Raw genomic sequence first — 18458 nt, 5'->3', positions numbered from 1 at the left:
GGGGGGGGGGGGGGGGGGGGGTAGCTCAGGAAAGGGTTCTGAGCAGAATGTGTCTATTGCTTTCTCAGTGAGGCATGGAACAGCTTGGAAATAAGGGACAAAGACTATTAAAAAAAAGCAATAACCCGACTCCTTTCTCTCGTTTTCTATGTAGTTTTCTGTATCACCTGAGCAGAGAGATGCAGAAATGCTGATGGCGTGGAGTTGTCTAGGCAAATGCTCTAGAAAAGAATGGTGAGGGAGACAGTGTGAAGCCGGCCCGTGAGCCCCTGCCTGGCCTTCGCCAAGGAACACGCACGGGTCCTGGGTTAGATAAAGGCATTGGTCGACTGAGAAGGTATCACTTTCAGGAGCTGTTACCCACCCAACACCCTAGCTTTTCAAATACGTAAAGCAACTTGGTAGAAATTCAAGGAGAAATTGGCAAATTCACAGTAATATTTGAGATGCTTCCTCAGAAATCAAGGAACCAAAAGGAAAATAGGGCAGAATCTGAATAACACAATGGTTGAAATCACTATGTGTGTGTCTTTGTGTGTGTGGGGTGTGTGTGTGTGTGTGTGCACATATAGACCTTCATACATGTTATGTGTGTATTTATATACACGTAATGTATATATTAAGTATGTATATCATGTATATTTAATATATACATTTGTTTACACATAAATTATATAAATGATATGCAATGTATTTATATACATAATATGAAATATATATTTATATTTGTATAACTTATGTGTAACATGGAGCGCCCAGGGGGCTCNCCCCCCCCCCCGCCCCGCCCCACAGCAGCAGCAAGAGGCCCAGAGGAGACTGACGGTTCTCAGACACACACGGGACAGTCACAAAAAGCACGTGTGCACCACACGCACCACACAGCAGATCTCAGCAAGTTCACCAGGTGGCTCCGGGACGGGGCCACATGCGCCACACACTTTGAACAGTCACGTTAGAACGAGAACATACAGGGGCACCTGGGGGCTCAGTCAGTTGAGCGACCGACTTGGGCTCAGGTCACGATCTCACGTGCGTGGGTTTGAGCCCCACGTTGGAGCTGCTTCCGATTCAGTGTCTCCCTCTCTCTCTGACCCTCCCCTGCTCATGCTGTCTCTCTCTCTCTCTCTCAGAAATAAATAAAACATAAAAAAAAATTTTTTAAAAAGAACGAGAACATAGAGCCGCAGAGACAGAAACTACGTGCAGGTCGGTGAGTGACGGGTCCCCTGACCAGATCGGAGGCCGAGGAAGTGGCGTCCAGGGCGGGGCGCTGCCGATGATGCATCCCTCTGGCCTCTGTTCTCCCTGGGGGCTCCTGTCCCCACTCTGGAGCCACTCGTTTCCCAGGTAGGAGCCCTGGGGGGGACGGCCGGGCCTCCCTCAAGAGCAGGCGCCGTCCCTGTGACTCTGCCCAGTGCTCGGTCCCTGGCCGCCCCCAAATGCTCGGGGAGGGGCCGGTGAGGGCCGGGAGCTGGGGGTTGGCCAGGGACCACCGAGGGGCCACCGCGCCCTGCAAAGGCATCCCTTCCACACCCTCCTCCCGCCTGCGACCGCCACCGTCACTCGTGAGCACACCACCGCGAGCCAGCGATGTGCCGGATGTGGCTGGAGGGTCTCTTGGGGGGAAGGGCTCTCGCCTTAGCTGCACTTAGAAGACTGAAAGTGAATTATCTTGGGCTATAACTTAAGACACTCGAGAAATGGCTACAACATAAATGCAGGGGCCAAAGAAGTCAGGGTTTACGGAGGAAGAAAAAAAACAAAGCATCGGTGTGATGACGACATTAAAAAATGGGCTCTTGGAAAAGACAGTCCAGACAAAGCGGACAAAACGCGGCAATCCATCCACCGGCCGGGCTCTCGGAGAGGGGTCGGCTCCCCGCCAGCGGCCCGCGTCCTCTCCCTGCGCGCCGCCACTGCCCCTGCTGTGAGCCGGCTGGGGCTGCGTCTGGGAGGCCCCTGGCTGGGCCGGGGCGGGAGCTGGGGCGGAGAGGCCTAAGCCCGCACCAGGAAGGGGCACGGACAGTGGAGCGGCGCTCTGCCCTCGCTGAGATGTTTTGTTCATCGGCCTGGTTTCATCCCGGCCCCCCCGGCTGCCGCAGGCTCAGCTCCTCCATGCTGGTCCCCAGAGAGATGCTCTCAGACTCGCCCAGCAAAACCACCTTCCTGATGGGGAAGCAATTAGCCAGCTGGGCCAGCTGCCTTGCACCCCCGGGGCCAGGGAGCCTGGCTTCTGGGTGGATAAATGGGTGAGCTAATCGGCCCTGAGCCCAATTACAGTCGGAAGGGCAGCCACAGCCGGTGGACCACGTGGCCAGGAGAGCATTAGAAGGTTTCTGGTTCTTTTGAGAGCACAGGCTGGTGGTCCAGAGGGGACGGAGACCCAGATTCTCTCAGGGCTCTGCGGCCTGAGCCTGGCCGGCAGCCAGGGCCTCCTGTAAGGCCGGCCTGTGACTGGGAAGATTGCTCACCACACAGCAGTCCACAGGCGCCCTGAATAGATCCGTCCATCGATGCAGAACCACGGATACCTGTGACCATCCGTGAAGAGCAAACGGGCAGACGTCACTATTTTCTGTTATTGGGACAGAAAACGCTTAGTCACCTGGGCAAACCTTAACTGTGAGCAGCCCGATGCATTTTTACTTATGTTAACAACCAGCACTGAGCTCACGATTCGGATCTCGCAGCCGTGGGAGCCCCTCCGGCCCCATCCCCACTGGAACATTCCCTAAGCAGAACCACCCAGCATGAGCTCATGGCGTCTTGACTCTCCCACTCGCTTGGTGTCTGTGGGTCCCCTGCATTGGCACTGTAGTTTTTGGTAGTAACCCCATTTAATTTGTTTAATTTAAACATTAAAATATTCCTTAATTTCGGGCTCCCTTCTGGCATCTGTTTGATTTGCCATACGCTAACATGCCGGCAGCCTCAAGCCTCGCATTATTTTAATCTCTTTAAAAGAGAGCTGGCTGTTCAAAGCAGAAATAATCCGGTGTGGTGGGGTTCCTACACACGAGCACGTGCATGCTGTGACAGCAACACAGCACCCACTGCACGTGGCATGGCCAGACGTGGCCTGAGGGACCACTGTGGTAAGCAGCGACAGCTGGACGTGACACCCTGGCAGCCACTGTGATAACACAGCAAAGAGTTAAAGCTGGGTTCAACTCTGGACAAAAGACGCCATCATAAGAACACTCACTCCAAACGGGCAGGGGGAGAGGAAAAGGGAGCAGAGCAGAGGAAGACGGGCTGGAGCTGGAGTGCTGAGTGTGGGTTCTCACAGCCAGGACACCGCTGCCAGAAAACGCTGTGGCCTGATTCTGTTCTGCCCACCCCCATGTCCCTGTCTGACCCAGGACCCGCATGGCAGTCAGCTCTCCTCTCTCGTGGTCGGCTCCAGTCTGTGACAGCGACCCAGTCTTTTCTTCCTGTCTTTTACGAAGTTCACGGATCAGTCATCTTGTAATGTGTATTTCAGTTCTGGTGTGTCTGCAGTGTTCTCGCCAGTGCAGTGAGATTATGCATTTTGGGCAAGAACATCACAGACGTGATTGCTACGTGTTTCTCAGTCCATCACATCAAGGGCTAAGTGATGCCGGTTTGTCTTATTACTGATGATATTAACCTTGGTCACATAGGTAGGGTGGCTTTTGCCAGGCTTCTTTGCTGTAAAATTATTATTTTTCCCTCTGTAGCTAAGAAATGCAGTGAGGAAGATACTTTGGTGCTTCTGAAACCGCGAAGGAAGCAGAGTGTCAAGACTCAAGTGGGGTGAAGAAAGAAGACCCCCGTGCTAACCTAATTGCAAGGAGGCCACGGTGACTGTTAGTGTCAGACAAAACCAAGGTCAATTCAAACAATCATTATTTCACAACGATAAAGGGTCAGTCAATAAAGAAGACAGAGTAATCTGAACATAGGACTTCAAAATGCACAAAGCAAAAACTGGTAGAAATGAAGGAAAGCAGACATTAAATCTACAGTCACAGAGATATCAATACCCATCTCTCAGTAATTAATAGAGCAAATAGAAAATTGGCAGTAATGTAAAATTGTAGACCCCCACTATCAGCAGACTTGACCTCATCAACACTTCTAAAACATTCCACTGAGCAACCATAGAGCACATTAAATACACATATAACAATTATTAACACAGCCCACTTTTTGGGCCATAGATGAACCTTAACAAATTTAAAAGGACCCTAAGCATACAGAGTGTGCTCTGTGATGATGGATTTAAATCACTAATTAAAAACAGAAAGATCTCTGGAAAATCCCCAAATACCTGGAAACAAAATAAAACATTTCTAAATCCATGAGTCAAAAAAGGAATCAAAAGGTAAATTAGAAAGTGTTTCAAACTTAGTGGATTTCATTACAAAATCCTGAGATGTAGCTAAAGCAGGACTTGGAGGGAAATTCATAGCACTAAAATGCCTGTACTAGAGAAGAAGAAAAGTCTCAGACCAGTGAGCTCAACTTTCAGTGTAAGAAACCAAAAAACGAAGAGAACCAAAAACCAGAAAATGAAGAGTTTGCTTAAACTCAATGTAAGCAAAAGATCAGAATGGCTGTCAACTGGGAAAGAAAAAAAAAATAAAGAAATCAATGAAACTAAAAACGGGTTCTTTTAAAATATCAATAAAATTTATAAACTTCTATCCTGACCGATTCGTAAAAGAAAAGAGACTCGACGCAAACAGGAATGAATTGACATCACTTCATACTGCATATGAAAAGATAACGAGGGGACATTATGAGTAACTTTATGCTGATCAATTAATTTAGATGAAACAGACAATTTCTTGAGAGAGATGAACTCCCAACATTCAGTCAAGGAAAAAAATAACCTCAGCAGCTCTAACTCTATTAAGTAATTCAACAGCATACAAAAATGGTGACACATCATAGCCAAGTGGGATTTATCCCAAGGGTTATCCCAAAGTTAACTTAACGCTTGAAAACCTGTTAATATGATCTTCCGTATAAACATACTAATTTTAAAAAAGGTTCTCAATGGATGAAGAAAAGACATTTATTTGACAACATCCAAAACGCTTCCTGATAAAAACACTCAGCAAACCAGAAATGGGAGGTATCAACCTTTAAAACAGCCAGTTATTTTACTGGCAAAATGAGTGTATTCAGGGAGAGCAGAAGAATAGCCATTTGGAATGTGGCAAACTACACTGAGCCATTGGCAGGTCCGAAGAGACAAAGGGAAGGGCAGCTTTCATGAGGTTGCAGGAGGGAGTTGGGGAGGGTTGTTTTGAACAGGAGTTTATCAGAGAAGGACAAGAGTTGGAGGTTGTGGAGTCTCCTGATCGGCAGGAAGCGGTGGTTAGTGTGTTGCTGCTGGAGCAGGGAGGGATCTTCCTTCCTTTTCTTAAAAGGAGGAGATTAAATTCCTATGGGAAAAATGTCCTCCCTCACGAGGTAATTCTTATCTTCCTTCTTCCTGCTGGTGATGCAGCTGCAGGAGTGATACATGTGTGGCAGTGTCCCTTCGGCACTTCTGACTCCATTTTCAAGAGGTTTCCTTTATTTTCACAAAGGAAACTTCCTCTTACTGATATGAACAGCTTCAAAAGATCTGCCACCGCCATTATTACTAAAGGGCTGAATGCTTTCCCCTTAAGACCAGGACAGACAAGGATATCTGCTCTCAATCCTCCTGTTCAGCTTTGAACTAGAGGCTCCAGCCAAAGCAATCAGGCATAGATTGAAGTAAAAGGCATGCAGACAGGAAAGAAAGAATACTCGTTTTATTTACAGATAACATGATTGTATATGTAGAAAATCCTAAGGTACCTATGAAAAAGTTACTAGAACTAATAAGTGATTTTAGCAAAGTTAAGTTCAGTATACAAAAATCATCTTTATTTCTATATACTATCATTTAACAAACAGAAATTGGAATAAAGATACCATTTACAATAACATAAAATTATCAGAAATAAGTCTGACAAGAGATGTCCAAGACATGTGTAAACAAAAACTACAAAACATGGCTGAAAGAAACAAAAGCAGTTCTAAATAAATGAGAAGATATACCATGTTCATGGACTGAGAGACTCAATATTGTCAAGATATTAATTCTTTCAAACTGATCTATGGATTCAGTGGAATCCCAAACAAAACCCAACAGATTTTTTGGCAAGCTGGTTCTAAAATTCGTGAGAAAGTGCAAAAGATCTAGAGGACCAAAAGAATATGAAAGAACAAAGCTGGGAGACTTACACTACCTGATTCAAGATTTATTATAAGGGGACACCTGGGTGGCTCAGTCCGTTAAGCATCCAACTTCAGGTCAGGTCATGATCTCACAGGTCATGGGCTTGAGCCCGTGTTGGACTCTGTGCTGACAGCTCAGAGCCTGGAGCTGCTTCAGATTCTGTGTCTCCCTCTCTCTCTGCTCCTCCCCTGCTCACACACTCTCTCTCTCTCTCTCTCTCACAGAAATAAACATTAAAAAAAAAAAAAAGAACAATTATAAAGTCAGCTTGGACAACTGGCATAAAAATAGGCAGCCGGACCAATGGAAGGCAGGGAGTCCAGAAACAGACTCACACATCTAGGACCACTGATATTAACGGAGGTTCACAGGCCCTCAGCCGGGAAGGGGCCGTTACTTCACAAACAACCCGGGAAACTGGATACCCACATGCAGAAAAAACAAACCTGAATGCTCTCTCACACCACGGACCCAAGCCAACTCAAGGGGGATGGGAGACGGAAGTGGGCACACCCAGTGTGGCACCTTCCTAGCTCGCACTCCACACGAGAAGGGGCAACCGGCGATTGCTGCATCGACGTGAGTAAACGCAACGTGCTGAGGGAAACGCGCTGGACTCCGCGAAGGAAAGTTCCAGCAAGCTCGAGCTCCGGACAGGGCCCAGCACACGGTCCTTGCCTGGGGAGGGCTGAGGGAAAGGGGAAACTGGGCTATTCACCGCCTCATTCGTGGTGACGGCTTCACGGTGCACACAGGTGTCAAACACAGCAAGTGCAAATACGCGTGTCATTACCCCACAGCAAAGCGGCTTTTGAAACGCTGAAGATGGCTCCGATGCCGCGTAAACGCTAGACCCCACCTCCACACTCCCGGCCCAGGACCCGGGAGGATCGGGGGGCAGGACCCAGCGGGGCGCAGGCGCCACCTCACTAACCGGACTCGCGGTCCGCGGGCGGCCGGCCTTCGCGAAAAGCACCGCTGCGTCTCCACGGCTCCGACGTCCCGCGCCCCCAGCCTCAGAGCCGGCCGCGGGCCAGCGACTGGGGTGCGGCCCTAAGGCCCGCCTCTGGCCCCGCCCACAGNGGCCGCTCTGCGCCCCGGCGCGGCCGCGCGCCCAGGGCTTGGCTCCTCGGTCTCGGTCTCCGTCTTTCCCCCGCACAACGGGGCTAAAGAGGGCCGCCCCCGGTGCCGCGTGCTCCGTCCTGCCGGGGCTCACGAAGAGAACCCGTGTCTCTACCGCGCCCCCCGGGGGCTGTCGGGGTGAGCGCCGCCGGCGGTGGCCCATCGGGCAGCCCCGCTCTCCGGCTTAAGAAAGCCCTGCAGCCTGGTCCTCCGCCCGGTCCCCTAGATGTGCGGTGGGTGTGTCCAGGGCTCCTGCGCCCAGCCGGCGGTCAGCGGCGCCTGTCCCGCTCTTGTTGGGAATCCCCGGGCATAAGTTACAGAGACCCGCAGCGGCCGGATGCTCCCCTGTGCCCGTGGCACCCCCCGAAGTCAGGGTGCTCCCGGGGCTCCCTGCGGGAGCACGCTCACTGATGCTGGTGGGCGCTCTCTTTTAGACCCGGGAGAACCCGCTTTGTCCGGCACGTGAGGAAGGAGATTTCGTGTGTGTCCGGCCGTCGCCTGCGCCGCGTCGGCGGGGCGAGCGGGGAGAGCGCGGGCCCGCGGCGCTGAGGGAGAGGACCCGCCGCGCGTCCCCAGGTGCGCTCGGCATGGGCCCCGCGGGAGGGCCTTGCCTCCTCCTCCTCTTCTGCCTGCGCCTGGGCGCGTCCTGCCCGCAGAGCTGCCAGTGCCCGGAGCACGCGGGGGCGGTGGCCGTGCACTGCAGCGCCAGGGGCCTGCAGCAGGTCCCCGGGGACATCCCTGCCGACGCCGTGCTCCTGAAGCTTGACGCCAACGAGATCGCCCACGTCCCCAACGGGGCCTTCCAGCACCTGCACCAGCTGCGGGAGCTGGACTTGTCCCAGAACAGCATTGAGACCATCGGCCCCGCTGCCTTCTCGGGCCTGGCCGGGGGCCTGCGGCTGCTGGACCTGTCTCACAACCGCATCCGCCGGATCCCCAGGGACGCCCTGGGCACGCTCAGCGCCAAGGTCCGCCTGTCCCACAACCCGCTGCACTGCGAGTGCGCGCTGCAGGAGGCGCTGTGGGAGCTGAAGCTGGACCCCGAGTCTGCGGCCGAGATCGCCTGCCACACGGCCGTGCGGGAGGAGTTCGTGGGCAAGCCGCTGATCCAGGCGCTCGACTCCGGCGTCAGCTTCTGCAGCACGCAGCGCAGGACCACCGACGTGGCCATGCTGGTCACCATGTTCGGCTGGTTCGCCATGGTGATCGCCTACGTCGTGTACTACGTGCGCCAGAACCAGGAGGAGGCCCGGAAGCACCTGGAGCACCTGAAGTCCCTGCCCAGCGCCCCCGCCTCCAGGGGCCCCGCCGGCCCCGCGCCCTAGTGCCCGCTGCCCCTGTGCCCCCAGCACTTTTGTAGCAGACGGTGACTGGCTCCTGCCTGCAAGACCCCCAGCGGCGGGTCCCCACAGCCCTCTGTGCAGCACCCCGCCCTTCCAGAACCCTCTCTCCTGTTGTGTTTTAGTCACCGCGCCACCTTTCCAGTCCAGCGTGTTACCGTCGGGCCCACTTGACGGCCGGCAAAGCGAAGCGTGGAGAAAGGGCATCGGCCACCACGACGCAGCTGGGAAACAGCCCCGTGGGGACGTAAACCCGGCCAGCTGCCGTGATGCTCCGTGTCCCTGTACGCGGCTGGCCGCTTCCCCGTGGTGTCTGCAGGGTGTGAATAGCGGTCAGAGAAGGAAGGGCCAGCGCCCAGGAGTGTGAGGTCAGCCGGCAGAGGTGGGGTGCAGGCTGGCCTGCTGAAGGCACAGACGGCCCTACACTGCAGAGCTGGTTTGCCTCCCCCCCCCCCCGCCGTAGTACTTCCTGAGCACATCTGACCGCGGAACTCTTTCCAGAGCGAAGTGGTAGAGACCAGGTTTTTCCTGAGAGGTAAGTGCCAAAGCGTAGTTCAAACCAACCTTTGAACAGCTTTGTTTATCCTCAGAATGTTTGTCAAGGGTAACATTTGTACCAAAATTTCAGTCCGGGGAGAGGGGAAAACAACCTCAACACCAAAACCCAAGAAAACCATGGACAGAAACCCGAAAAAGGCCCAGAGCGGATCGTCAAGGTGGGCGATGCTGGCAGCCTGACCGTGCGCCCTGCCCTGGGGGCCGCCGCTGTCCGTGCCTGCCCGGGGGAAGGCCCGTCGTCCGGGTCGGCACCGTGCCCGCCTCTCCTAGTCCCCCATGCCTGAAACAGCTCCTCGCCAGGCACAGGGGCACTGGGGTTTGGTGTTTGAAGGCCAGTCAACAGGACGCTTCCTTTCTCCGGCAGCAGGAACTCTCTCCCTCTCTCTGTCTCCGCCCCTCTCCCCACCTTTGCCGCCAGGAATCTTGGAACTAATTCCTGTATTACTGTACGCTCAGGGCAGACGTTACCTCCGCCTGTGTAACTGATCCGTCTTTCTAGTTTTATTTTATGATGTCTTNTTTATTTATTTTTGAGACAGAGAGAGACAGAGCATGAGCAGAGGAGGGCAGAGAGCGAGGGAGACATAGAATCTGAAGCAGGCTGCAGGCTCCGAGCTGTCAGCACAGAGCCCGATGCGGGGCTCGAACCCATGAGCCACGAGATCATGACCTGAGCCCAAGTCGGTCGCTTAACCGACTGAGGCACCCAGGTGCCCCATGTCTTTAATTTATTTTTGAGAGTGAGTGCAAGCATGGGAGGGGCAGAGAGAGAGGGAGACACAGAATCCGAAGCAAGTTCCAGGTTCTGAGCTGTCAGCACAGAGCCTGACGCGGGGCTCGAACCCACGAACTGTGAGATCATGACCTGAGCCGAAGCTCGAGCTCAGTAAAGTGAGCCCCCCAGGTTCCCCTTGGGTGTACTTTTCTTAATGGAAAGTGGCCGCAGGCAGGAGGGGAGGGGAGGCAGGTGGTTGAGGGTGGGGGTCTGCACTGCAGGGCCCCGTGGCGGCTTGCACTCGCAGCTTGCACTCGCGTGTGGGCTAAGGAATGTGTGCACGCGGGCTCCCCTGTGCGGGGGCTGCAATGGGGTCAGGCCGACTGAGCAGCTCCTCCCAGAGGGTCAGTGGAACCCTGGGGCATCAGGGAAGTCAAGGCGGGGGTGCGAGGGGCACCTCCCTGGGCATCTGAGCAGCTAGCCCGGCCCTGAGCCCTGGGGGCAGCTCGGGGGTGCTGTGCGCCCGCCCCGCCCCCGCTGGCTTTCCTGCACCGCTGCCCAGGCTCCCTTGCAGCGGGTTCTCGACAGATGCATTTACAGGAGACTTTGATCCTGGACTGTTACCTGGGGAGAAGCCAGGGCTGCTTGGGCAGACTGGCAGAGACGGAATGTTCTGGATTTGTGGCAGCTCCCAGCAAACACAGGAGCCTGGCATGGTTTATGGAGTCCTCTTTCCCAGAGGCTGCGTCTAAAGTCTGAGTCTGCTGCCCTCCCCGCTGCCTCTGACCTCTCAATAAACCCCTTTGTGTGTAAATTGGCTGGAGTGGATTCTCTTATCTGCATTTCTGTGACCCATGGGACCCAAACCACCCCTGCCCTCCTCACTGCAGACCTTGCCAGTACTGAAGCTTCCAGACCCAGCCCACCTGAGAGCCTACGGCTCAGGGGCAGGGGTGTGGTGGGTGCTTGAGCCAGCTCGTACCAGCTCCAACCGGATTGCGATGGCCAGTCGTTGCATTGGGGGACAATCTGAGCCAGTGACATCATGGTGGCAGCTTNGCACTATCAGGGATATTTCCATTTTCAGACAAGAAACGGAGGCTCTGAGGTCGAGGGGCCAGTGCCCAACTCCGGAGCGGGCTGTGGGCTGGGCTGGGCAGGAATCTGGGTCCCCTGGTGCCCGGGCCTGGAAGTTCTCATCCGGCGCAGACGGGCCGGGGCTGTCAGAACAGAGGCAGAGGCCTTGGTTCCGCCCTGGGCTGAAGCGCCCGGAGAGCAAGGAGGTCAGAGCCCCATCGGCGGCCTAGCCCGGCGACGCCAGCAGTGCAGGTCTGCCCCTGTCACCCTGGCAACGACACCGACCTCGGAGCGGGCACAGGGCTGGCTGCCAGGCCGGCCGCCGGGCACTGCTGGTGCCGTGGGCCGTGAGAAGCAGCTGGCGCCTGCTGGGCCCCAGGGTCAGGAGGTGGGGAGACAGCGTCGCAGGGTGGCAGGCGCACCGGCTGAGCTTCCCTGCAAGCCCGAGCGCTCTTGGAGAGGATGGGCATCCGAGGTGCGGGGGGAAGCAGTGGGGAGTGGGCGCAGTGTGGCCGCCAGGCAATGGCAGCAGATGCGGACATGGGGGCCCGGGGGTTCGATGACTTGCCCAAGGTCACAGGCGCTGGTGAACGCCCAGCTGGGGTGTGGACCGGCTGCGGGGCAGCAGGGGACGGCGGGCAGGCGTGGGGCACCGTCTCGGAAGCTCGGCGGTCCGGCACAGGTGTCTGGGCAGTGGGGGCGTGGCGGCGGTCCCGAGGGCAAGGCTGCCTGTGCGTGAAGCTGTGGGGACTGTGTGGCCGGCCAGCCTGCGGCTGTGGCAGGCGCGGCTCCGGAACAGAGCCCGCAGCCCGGGCCTCGCCTGTGGGGAGTCTCTTGCCGCGTCGGGCCTACCCGGCCCCCAGCGCCCGGCCTGCCCGAGGCTGGGGCCAACGAGTGTGCTCACTGAGGCCCCGAGGCCTCCCCTTCTCACCTTGCCCCTCCCCACAGGCTTCCAGAAGGGCAGGGAGAGGAGCCTGGGGCGTCCCTGAGCGGCGGCCACCTCGCTGCTGGACTTCCCCGAGACCCACGCACAGGGCGCATCCCCCCAGCCCCCGCACGGCTCTGAGTCGCTGCCGCTGCCCGGCCCCCAGGGTGCCCTTCGTCCACACAGTGAGCTGGCCGTGGGCCCCTCGGACGGGCACACGCTGCACTCCTGTCTCAGCCCGGCTGGCACCCCTCTGCACGCGCTTCTGGGCGCCATCAGGGTGGGCCTCGCTTGGCTGGGCGGGCTGGGTCCCGCTGTCTCCCCTGGGTGGGTGGTGTTGACGGGAGGGCGGCCCTGCGTGCGGCCAGCCGGGGCCAGGTCCCTCCCCCCCCTCCCCTGCTCTCTGATCTCTCCAGAGCTGCTCGCAGGAGTCGCTGGACCTCCTGTCCTTGCCCTGGGCCGAGAATCAGCCTGCCAGTCAGATGTCACAGTAATTAGGACACCAAGCCTGAGGTTTTCCAAGCCAGTGACTTGCATTGTCGACAGACGGGAACCGCTCTGCTCAGATTTTACGTGTGTCGCCCCCCGGGAAGGGCCGGGCGGGTCCTATCACCAGGGGGTGCCCAGGAGCACCTGCCGCCGGGACGTCCCTTCCATCACAAGCGGGTGTAACTCGTCAGAAGTCAAGCCTGTTTCCGCTGTTCGGGTCTCCTCTGCTGTGGACGTTTGCCCCGCCTTCTGCGCTGATTCCTGCGGAGCCCCCCCGCCCCCGCATTGGGGCGTGCGGGGCTCGGACCGCGGGTGTAGGCCGTTTGAACCAGTCAAGCCCTGGGTGTACAGTGCACTCGTGTTTCAGCCTTACTGATATCTAACACTATCTATCTGACAAATATATAATCTTCCCTTTTCATTTACTGCTCTTGTTTTTACCTTTAAAAGGTTTCCCTCCAGGGGCGCCTGGGGGGCTCAATCAGTTAAGCTTCCGACTTCAGCTCAGGTCATGATCTCACGGTTCGTGGGTTCGAGCCCCGCATCGGGCTCTGTGCTGACAGCTCAGAGCCTGGAGCTGCTTCAGATTCTGTGTCTCCCTCTCTCTCTGACCCTCCCATGCTCATGGTCTGTCTGTCTCTCTCTCTCAAAAATAAATAAACATTAAAAATTTTTTTTCAAGTTTCCCTCCAAATAGAAAAAATTCCATTCCAGAATCTTTTTATTTCCAACACCTGTAACTTTAACTTTTCCAAATTTATGCAAAGACCAAATTGAATTGTTTTAATATAATTTAATGCCTGGAGGCCAGGATTTCCCTTATTTTTCAAAGTATTTTTTTTGTGTGTGTGTTAATTCTTCGAAATGTTCTGTGGATTTCTCTGTTCATCATTAAAAGGTTTTGGTCAACATGCACAAAATCACACAGTGACTTGGGGAACAGTGACAGTGTGAGGGTGTCATTGGAGGGTTCGTCCAAATCTTTACTTATCTCTAGAAGTGTGAGTTTGGGGTCTCCTCAGAGTTTATCTAAGGAGCTGGGGCGGTTTTAACCAGGCACTGTTTGTGCACCGAGCGACCGTCAATCTTTGCAAACACCACACTCTGTTGGGTGAGACCTTGTGGGTCTCCCCACGCAACATGGCTCTGCCCCTCCCCCCCGCACAGGACAGCACCCGACTTCTGCCAGTTCTGGGGGGACAGAGGGGGTCTGGGGTCCAGGCAGGAAGGGTCTCAGCCATTCTGCGTGATAGGAGTGGGGAGGGGTCAAAGGCCCTGGGAGTGCTCGGCCTCAGGCTCACCCTCCTCCAGTCCCCAGAACCGGTAAATGCATTAGGTCTCACAGCAGGTGGGATTAAGGGTGCTGGCCAGCTGGCCTTGGGAAAGGGCGCTACCCTGTGTCACCCAGGTGGGCATCACGCAGTCCTCACCATTGTTGTGGGTGGACGGGGTGGGGATGGGGGAAGGAGCCCCTGTGAAGATGGAGGAGGGGCCATGAGTCAAGGAACCGTTAGCTTCTAGAAGCCAGAGAGGGAAGGGATTCTCCCCTGGAGCCTCCAGAAAGCAGGTGGCCCCGCCCACACCTTGACTTTGGCTCAGTGAGACCGGGTGGGACGTTCTGAGCCCCAGAATTATAAGACAATACATTTCTGTTGTGTTTGGCCACTAAGTGTGTGATAACTTGTGACCGCGGCCACAGGAGACTGACACGCAGGATCCAGCCCGTTGTTGGCTGGACGTGGCAGGCGGCCCTGGTCTCTGGCGTCGCCCGCCCTCCCTCCCTGGGAACGAGGGCTTGGGTCCAGTCAGGCTTGGGTCCTTCATGCGCCTACGGGCCAACCGAACCCACAGGTTGCTACTGACCCTCCCGCGCGTTCCCACCGGGCAAAGAGGCGTCTGCAAGGCATCCCCGCGCTGCCCCGTCCCACACGGCGCCTCCTCGTCCCGTGCTCTCAGCCAAAGGCCTGGCCGCCTGGACTCCCGCGCGCACACGGCATCACGGTGTCACCGTGTGCCACCTGGTTACCACGCATGCGCTCGGCCTTTGGAGGACGGCTGGCGTATAAAGCCCAGCCGTCACCTATCCGGGGACCCAGCAGCTCCGCCGCCAGATACGCACCCAGAGAGGTGAGACCACACGCCGCACGCACACGCCCTGTGACGTTTGCAGCAGCCGCGCCCGGAAGCCACCCAGAGGCCGATCAACAGAATGGGCGCACAAGCCACGAGCTGGTCCTACCCGGGGAGACGGCAACAAAATGAACCGTAAAATCAGCAATAAGAATGAGCAAAGCGCAGGCACGGCCCCACGTAGCGGAGTGAGAGAGGCACGCGGGAGCGCGAGTGGGCGCCCCACCGAAGGGAGCCGGAGGGCGACGAGGCTGGCCGGCGACAGAGGCGGGTGGTGGCCCAGGGGGGTGTGGGCGCCACAAAGGCTCAGTCTTGTCTGGGGTTGGTCGTCTGGATTTACATAATTGGCAAAACTCACTCAACAGGACACTTAAGGTCCGTGCATCTTAATTAAATAAAATTAAATCAATTAAATAAAAATAAAATTAAACGAAAATGAGGGCAAAATTAAGACTGCCTCAGAGTCACAGAGCCGCACGGCTCGCTGAGATGACTTCTCCTCCAGGCTTACGTGCTGCCGATGGCGGCAGATTCACAGGCTCTGCTAGCGTGAGGCTGTCCCCCGGGGAGGGAAGGGCCCGGGCGCGGTGTGCCACTGCTCTGCTGGTACGTGGGTTCAGCCGATGAGTGTATGTTCAGAAGTAGGACCGCCTGTCTTTTTCTTTCAGAAGCAATTAATCCGGCCTTGTTTAGGAGAACATACCTGAGCAGGTAAGCGGCAATGAGGCCGGTCCAGCTGTCACCTACTGTGTGTCCGGGAGAGGTGCCACGGGGGTGCGGCGCCCATGCCATGCCCTCCTGCACAGCCCCGGGGGTGAGAAGTCTCCCCATCTGACGTGAGGGACCTCGGGAGACTAAGGTTGAGGGTTCGGTAACTTGCTCAAGGTCAAACAATAAAGAGAAGAAACCGGGCTTGATCCCTTACGGTCTGACTGGAAACGTGTGCCCTTCACGGTCCCGCTGGACTGCCTTCTCAGCGGCGTGCAAATAGGGAAGGGAAGGTGGGGAGCACCCGAGGCACCCACGCCCTGGGGGAGGTGGGGAGCACCCAGGGCACCCGCGCCCTGGGGAAGGTGGGGAGCACCGCGCCCTGGGGAAGGTGGGGAGCACCCGGGGCACCTGCACCCTGGGGAAGGTGGGGAGCACCCAGAGCACCTACACCCTGGGGAAGGTGGGGAGCACCGGAGCACCTGCACCCTGGGGAAGGTGGGGAGCACCCGGGGCACCCGCACCCTGGGGAAGGTGGGGAGCACCCATGCCCTGGGGAAGGTGGGGAGCACTCAGAGCACCTGCACCCTGGGGAAGGTGGGGAGCACCCGGGGCACCCGCACCCTGGGGAAGGTGGGGAGCACCCATGCCCTGGGGAAGGTGGGGAGCACTCAGAGCACCTGCACCCTGGGGAAGGTGGGGAGCACCCGCGCCCTGGGGAAGGTGGGGAGCACCCGGAGGACCTACACCCTGGGGAAGGTGGGGAGCACCTGCACCCTGGGGAAGGTGGGGAGCACCCGGGGCACCCGCGCCCTGGGGGAGGTGGGGAGCACCCAGGGCACCCGTGCCCTGGGGGAGGTGGGGAGCACCCGGGGCACCCGCGCCCTGGGGAAGGTCAGGCAGCACCCGGGGCACCTGCACCCTGGGGAACGTCAGGCAGCACCCAGGAAACCTGTCCTGGGGAAGGTGGGGAGCACCTGGAGTACTTGGGGGACATCCTCAAGACACAGTCTCTGGCTAGAAGGGCCTGGAAGGTGTGTGCATGCCTGTGTGTGTGTGAGCACAGCTGTGAGATATGTGTGCATTTGTGTACATGTAAGACTGTGTATGCACATGTGCACGTGTGTGTTCATATTCAGGTGTGTTTGCATGTGTGGGTGCACGTGTGTGTATGCATGTGTGTGTATGAGTGAATATGTACGTGCATGTGAGAGTGGGGATGTATGTGTATTGTGCATGTGTGTGCATGTGCATGGGATGGGCATGTGTGTGTGCATGAGTGTGTGTATGTACGTGTGGGGATGTGCGTGTGTGTATATGTGCACACGTGTGCATGGGGTGGACGTGTGTGTGTGTCAGTGGATTTGTATGTATGTGGGGGGATGTGCAGGGGTGTGTGTACGTATGTGGGTGTGCATGAATATGAAGTGTGTGTGTGCATGTGTGTGCGTGTGTGGGTGTGTCCGTGAGGGAGGTGTGCAGGTGTGCGTGTGCAGGTGTGTATGTCTGTGGGGGGACATGTATGTGAGGCATACAGATGTGCATGTGTGGCAGAGGGGAGGGGTGTTGGTGGTGCTGAGGTTAAGAGGTGCCGGAAGAGGAGCCCCGCCCGGCCCGCACTGCCCACCACGGTGAACACATGACCGTGTCATGTGGCCGATGGTGACCTGGGAGAAGCCCCATGCTGGCCGGGCGAAGGGGCAGGTGTGATCCCACCCCCCGGGTCGTGCGGAGCCTCTCCCGGGCTTCAGGAGGGAGCCCCGGCCGTGAGCAGCCCAGCAGACGTTTTGCGGACATTTCTCCCGGAAATCACGACTTGGAAGAAGTGACCCCAAGAAGGCTGCAGTTGTGTGAACATATCCTTCGAGTTATTGACCACAGTAACGGCCGGTGAGAGTCCCATGGGTTTGCCAAAGGTGCCCGCCCGGCACACTCCAGAATACCGCCTGGGTGAGATACGGCACGCTGCCAAAGCGACAGGAAGGTGGCCACGTCACACCACGTGCGGATTCATGGGGAGGCGCAGGCCGCCTTGCACATGCTCGTCAGCGGACGAAAGCCAGGAGAGCTCACTGGAAAAGACGTAAATATTTTAATGTTCTCTCCAACTCCCCTCTTGTTTGCGTCTGTAATTTAAACAAACCTTGATTTACGCTTTTGTGTTTCTACGCACTAGAACGGAGATCAGATTCTGTGCCAAGGACGCGGAGGCACCGTTTGTTGGCCGAGTCCCGGGCAGGGGTGCCGCTGTCACCGGCCTCCCTCCGCCCCGGGGGCCACCCGTCCCCCGTGGCGAGCCCGGCACACAGCCACAGCAGCCGGCAGCGGGCGCACGTCTGTCTGGTCCCTCGAGGGGGAGAGAACTGCGTGTGGCGGCGCCCAGGTGGCCCTTCCCCGTGGGTAAACTGAGGCTTGGCGATCGGGAAGTGGCAAGTGGGACTCCTGAGTGCTTTGCCTGTTAGCCTCTTGTGCTCGCGAGGGCTCCCCGGAGCCCAGCACCGCCAGGACGGGGCGTGTAGGGAGGGGAGAGAGCTTTGTCGCGGGGATGGGGTGCCGAGGGCCCGGCGCGGGAGGCCTGCAGGGCTGGCGGTGTTCCGGTCTGAAGGCCGGAGAAGCCCCCTTGCTGCGGACGCTGGTCTTTTCTTCCATTCCTCCCTTCACCTGATTGGTGAAGGGCCTGGGTGAGGCCCTTGCGTTGTGCAAGGCCACCTGCTTCACCCAGACTCCCGTGACGTGTGTTCATCGCATCCGGAAACATCCTCCGGGATGACACGTAAAACTAACGATCCCGGGGCGGCCTCCCCTCTCGTGTGTGGAGGAACCTGGGGGCGTCCACGTGCGGGATAAGCCCCCAGACGGCCACCCCCCACCCTCTGCCAACCCTGCCCCCCCCCCAGGCCACCCCAGCCCCTCAGGTCTCTTTCTTCCTTGTGTCAAATCTCAGATAAAACCAGAGGCCCCGCCCCCAGTCGGCCCTAGGAAGGTCTCGTCCCCCCACGACCCCTCTCTGGGAGTGCAGGCACCCCTTTGAATCTGAATGTCAGGGAACAAGTACCCCATTAGTGTATGTTCTGTGCAGTATCTGGGGGTCGCGTGCACTGAAAACAGCGTCCGCTCTTCGTCTGTGATTCAGGTTAACTGAGCCCGCAT

General features: G+C 57.1%; 1 protein-coding gene across 1 annotated transcript; it reads left to right on the top strand.

Annotated features, from left to right (window-relative positions):
• Positions 1–7953: 7953 nt before the first annotated feature.
• On the top strand, positions 7954–8691 carry LRRC3 (leucine rich repeat containing 3). The gene has a single exon (XM_077755364.1). The coding sequence runs from the start codon at positions 7954–7956 to the stop codon at positions 8689–8691; it is 738 nt and encodes a 245-aa protein (XP_077611490.1).
• Positions 8692–18458: the final 9767 nt, after the last annotated feature.

This window comes from Crocuta crocuta, unplaced genomic scaffold (assembly GCF_008692635.1).
Source record: "Crocuta crocuta isolate KB4526 unplaced genomic scaffold, BGI_CrCroc_1.0 scaffold675, whole genome shotgun sequence".
In the NCBI taxonomy this organism is placed as follows: Eukaryota; Metazoa; Chordata; class Mammalia; order Carnivora; family Hyaenidae; genus Crocuta; species Crocuta crocuta.
Note: the sequence above shows the minus strand (reverse complement) of the source record. Positions and strands in the feature narration are given on the sequence as shown.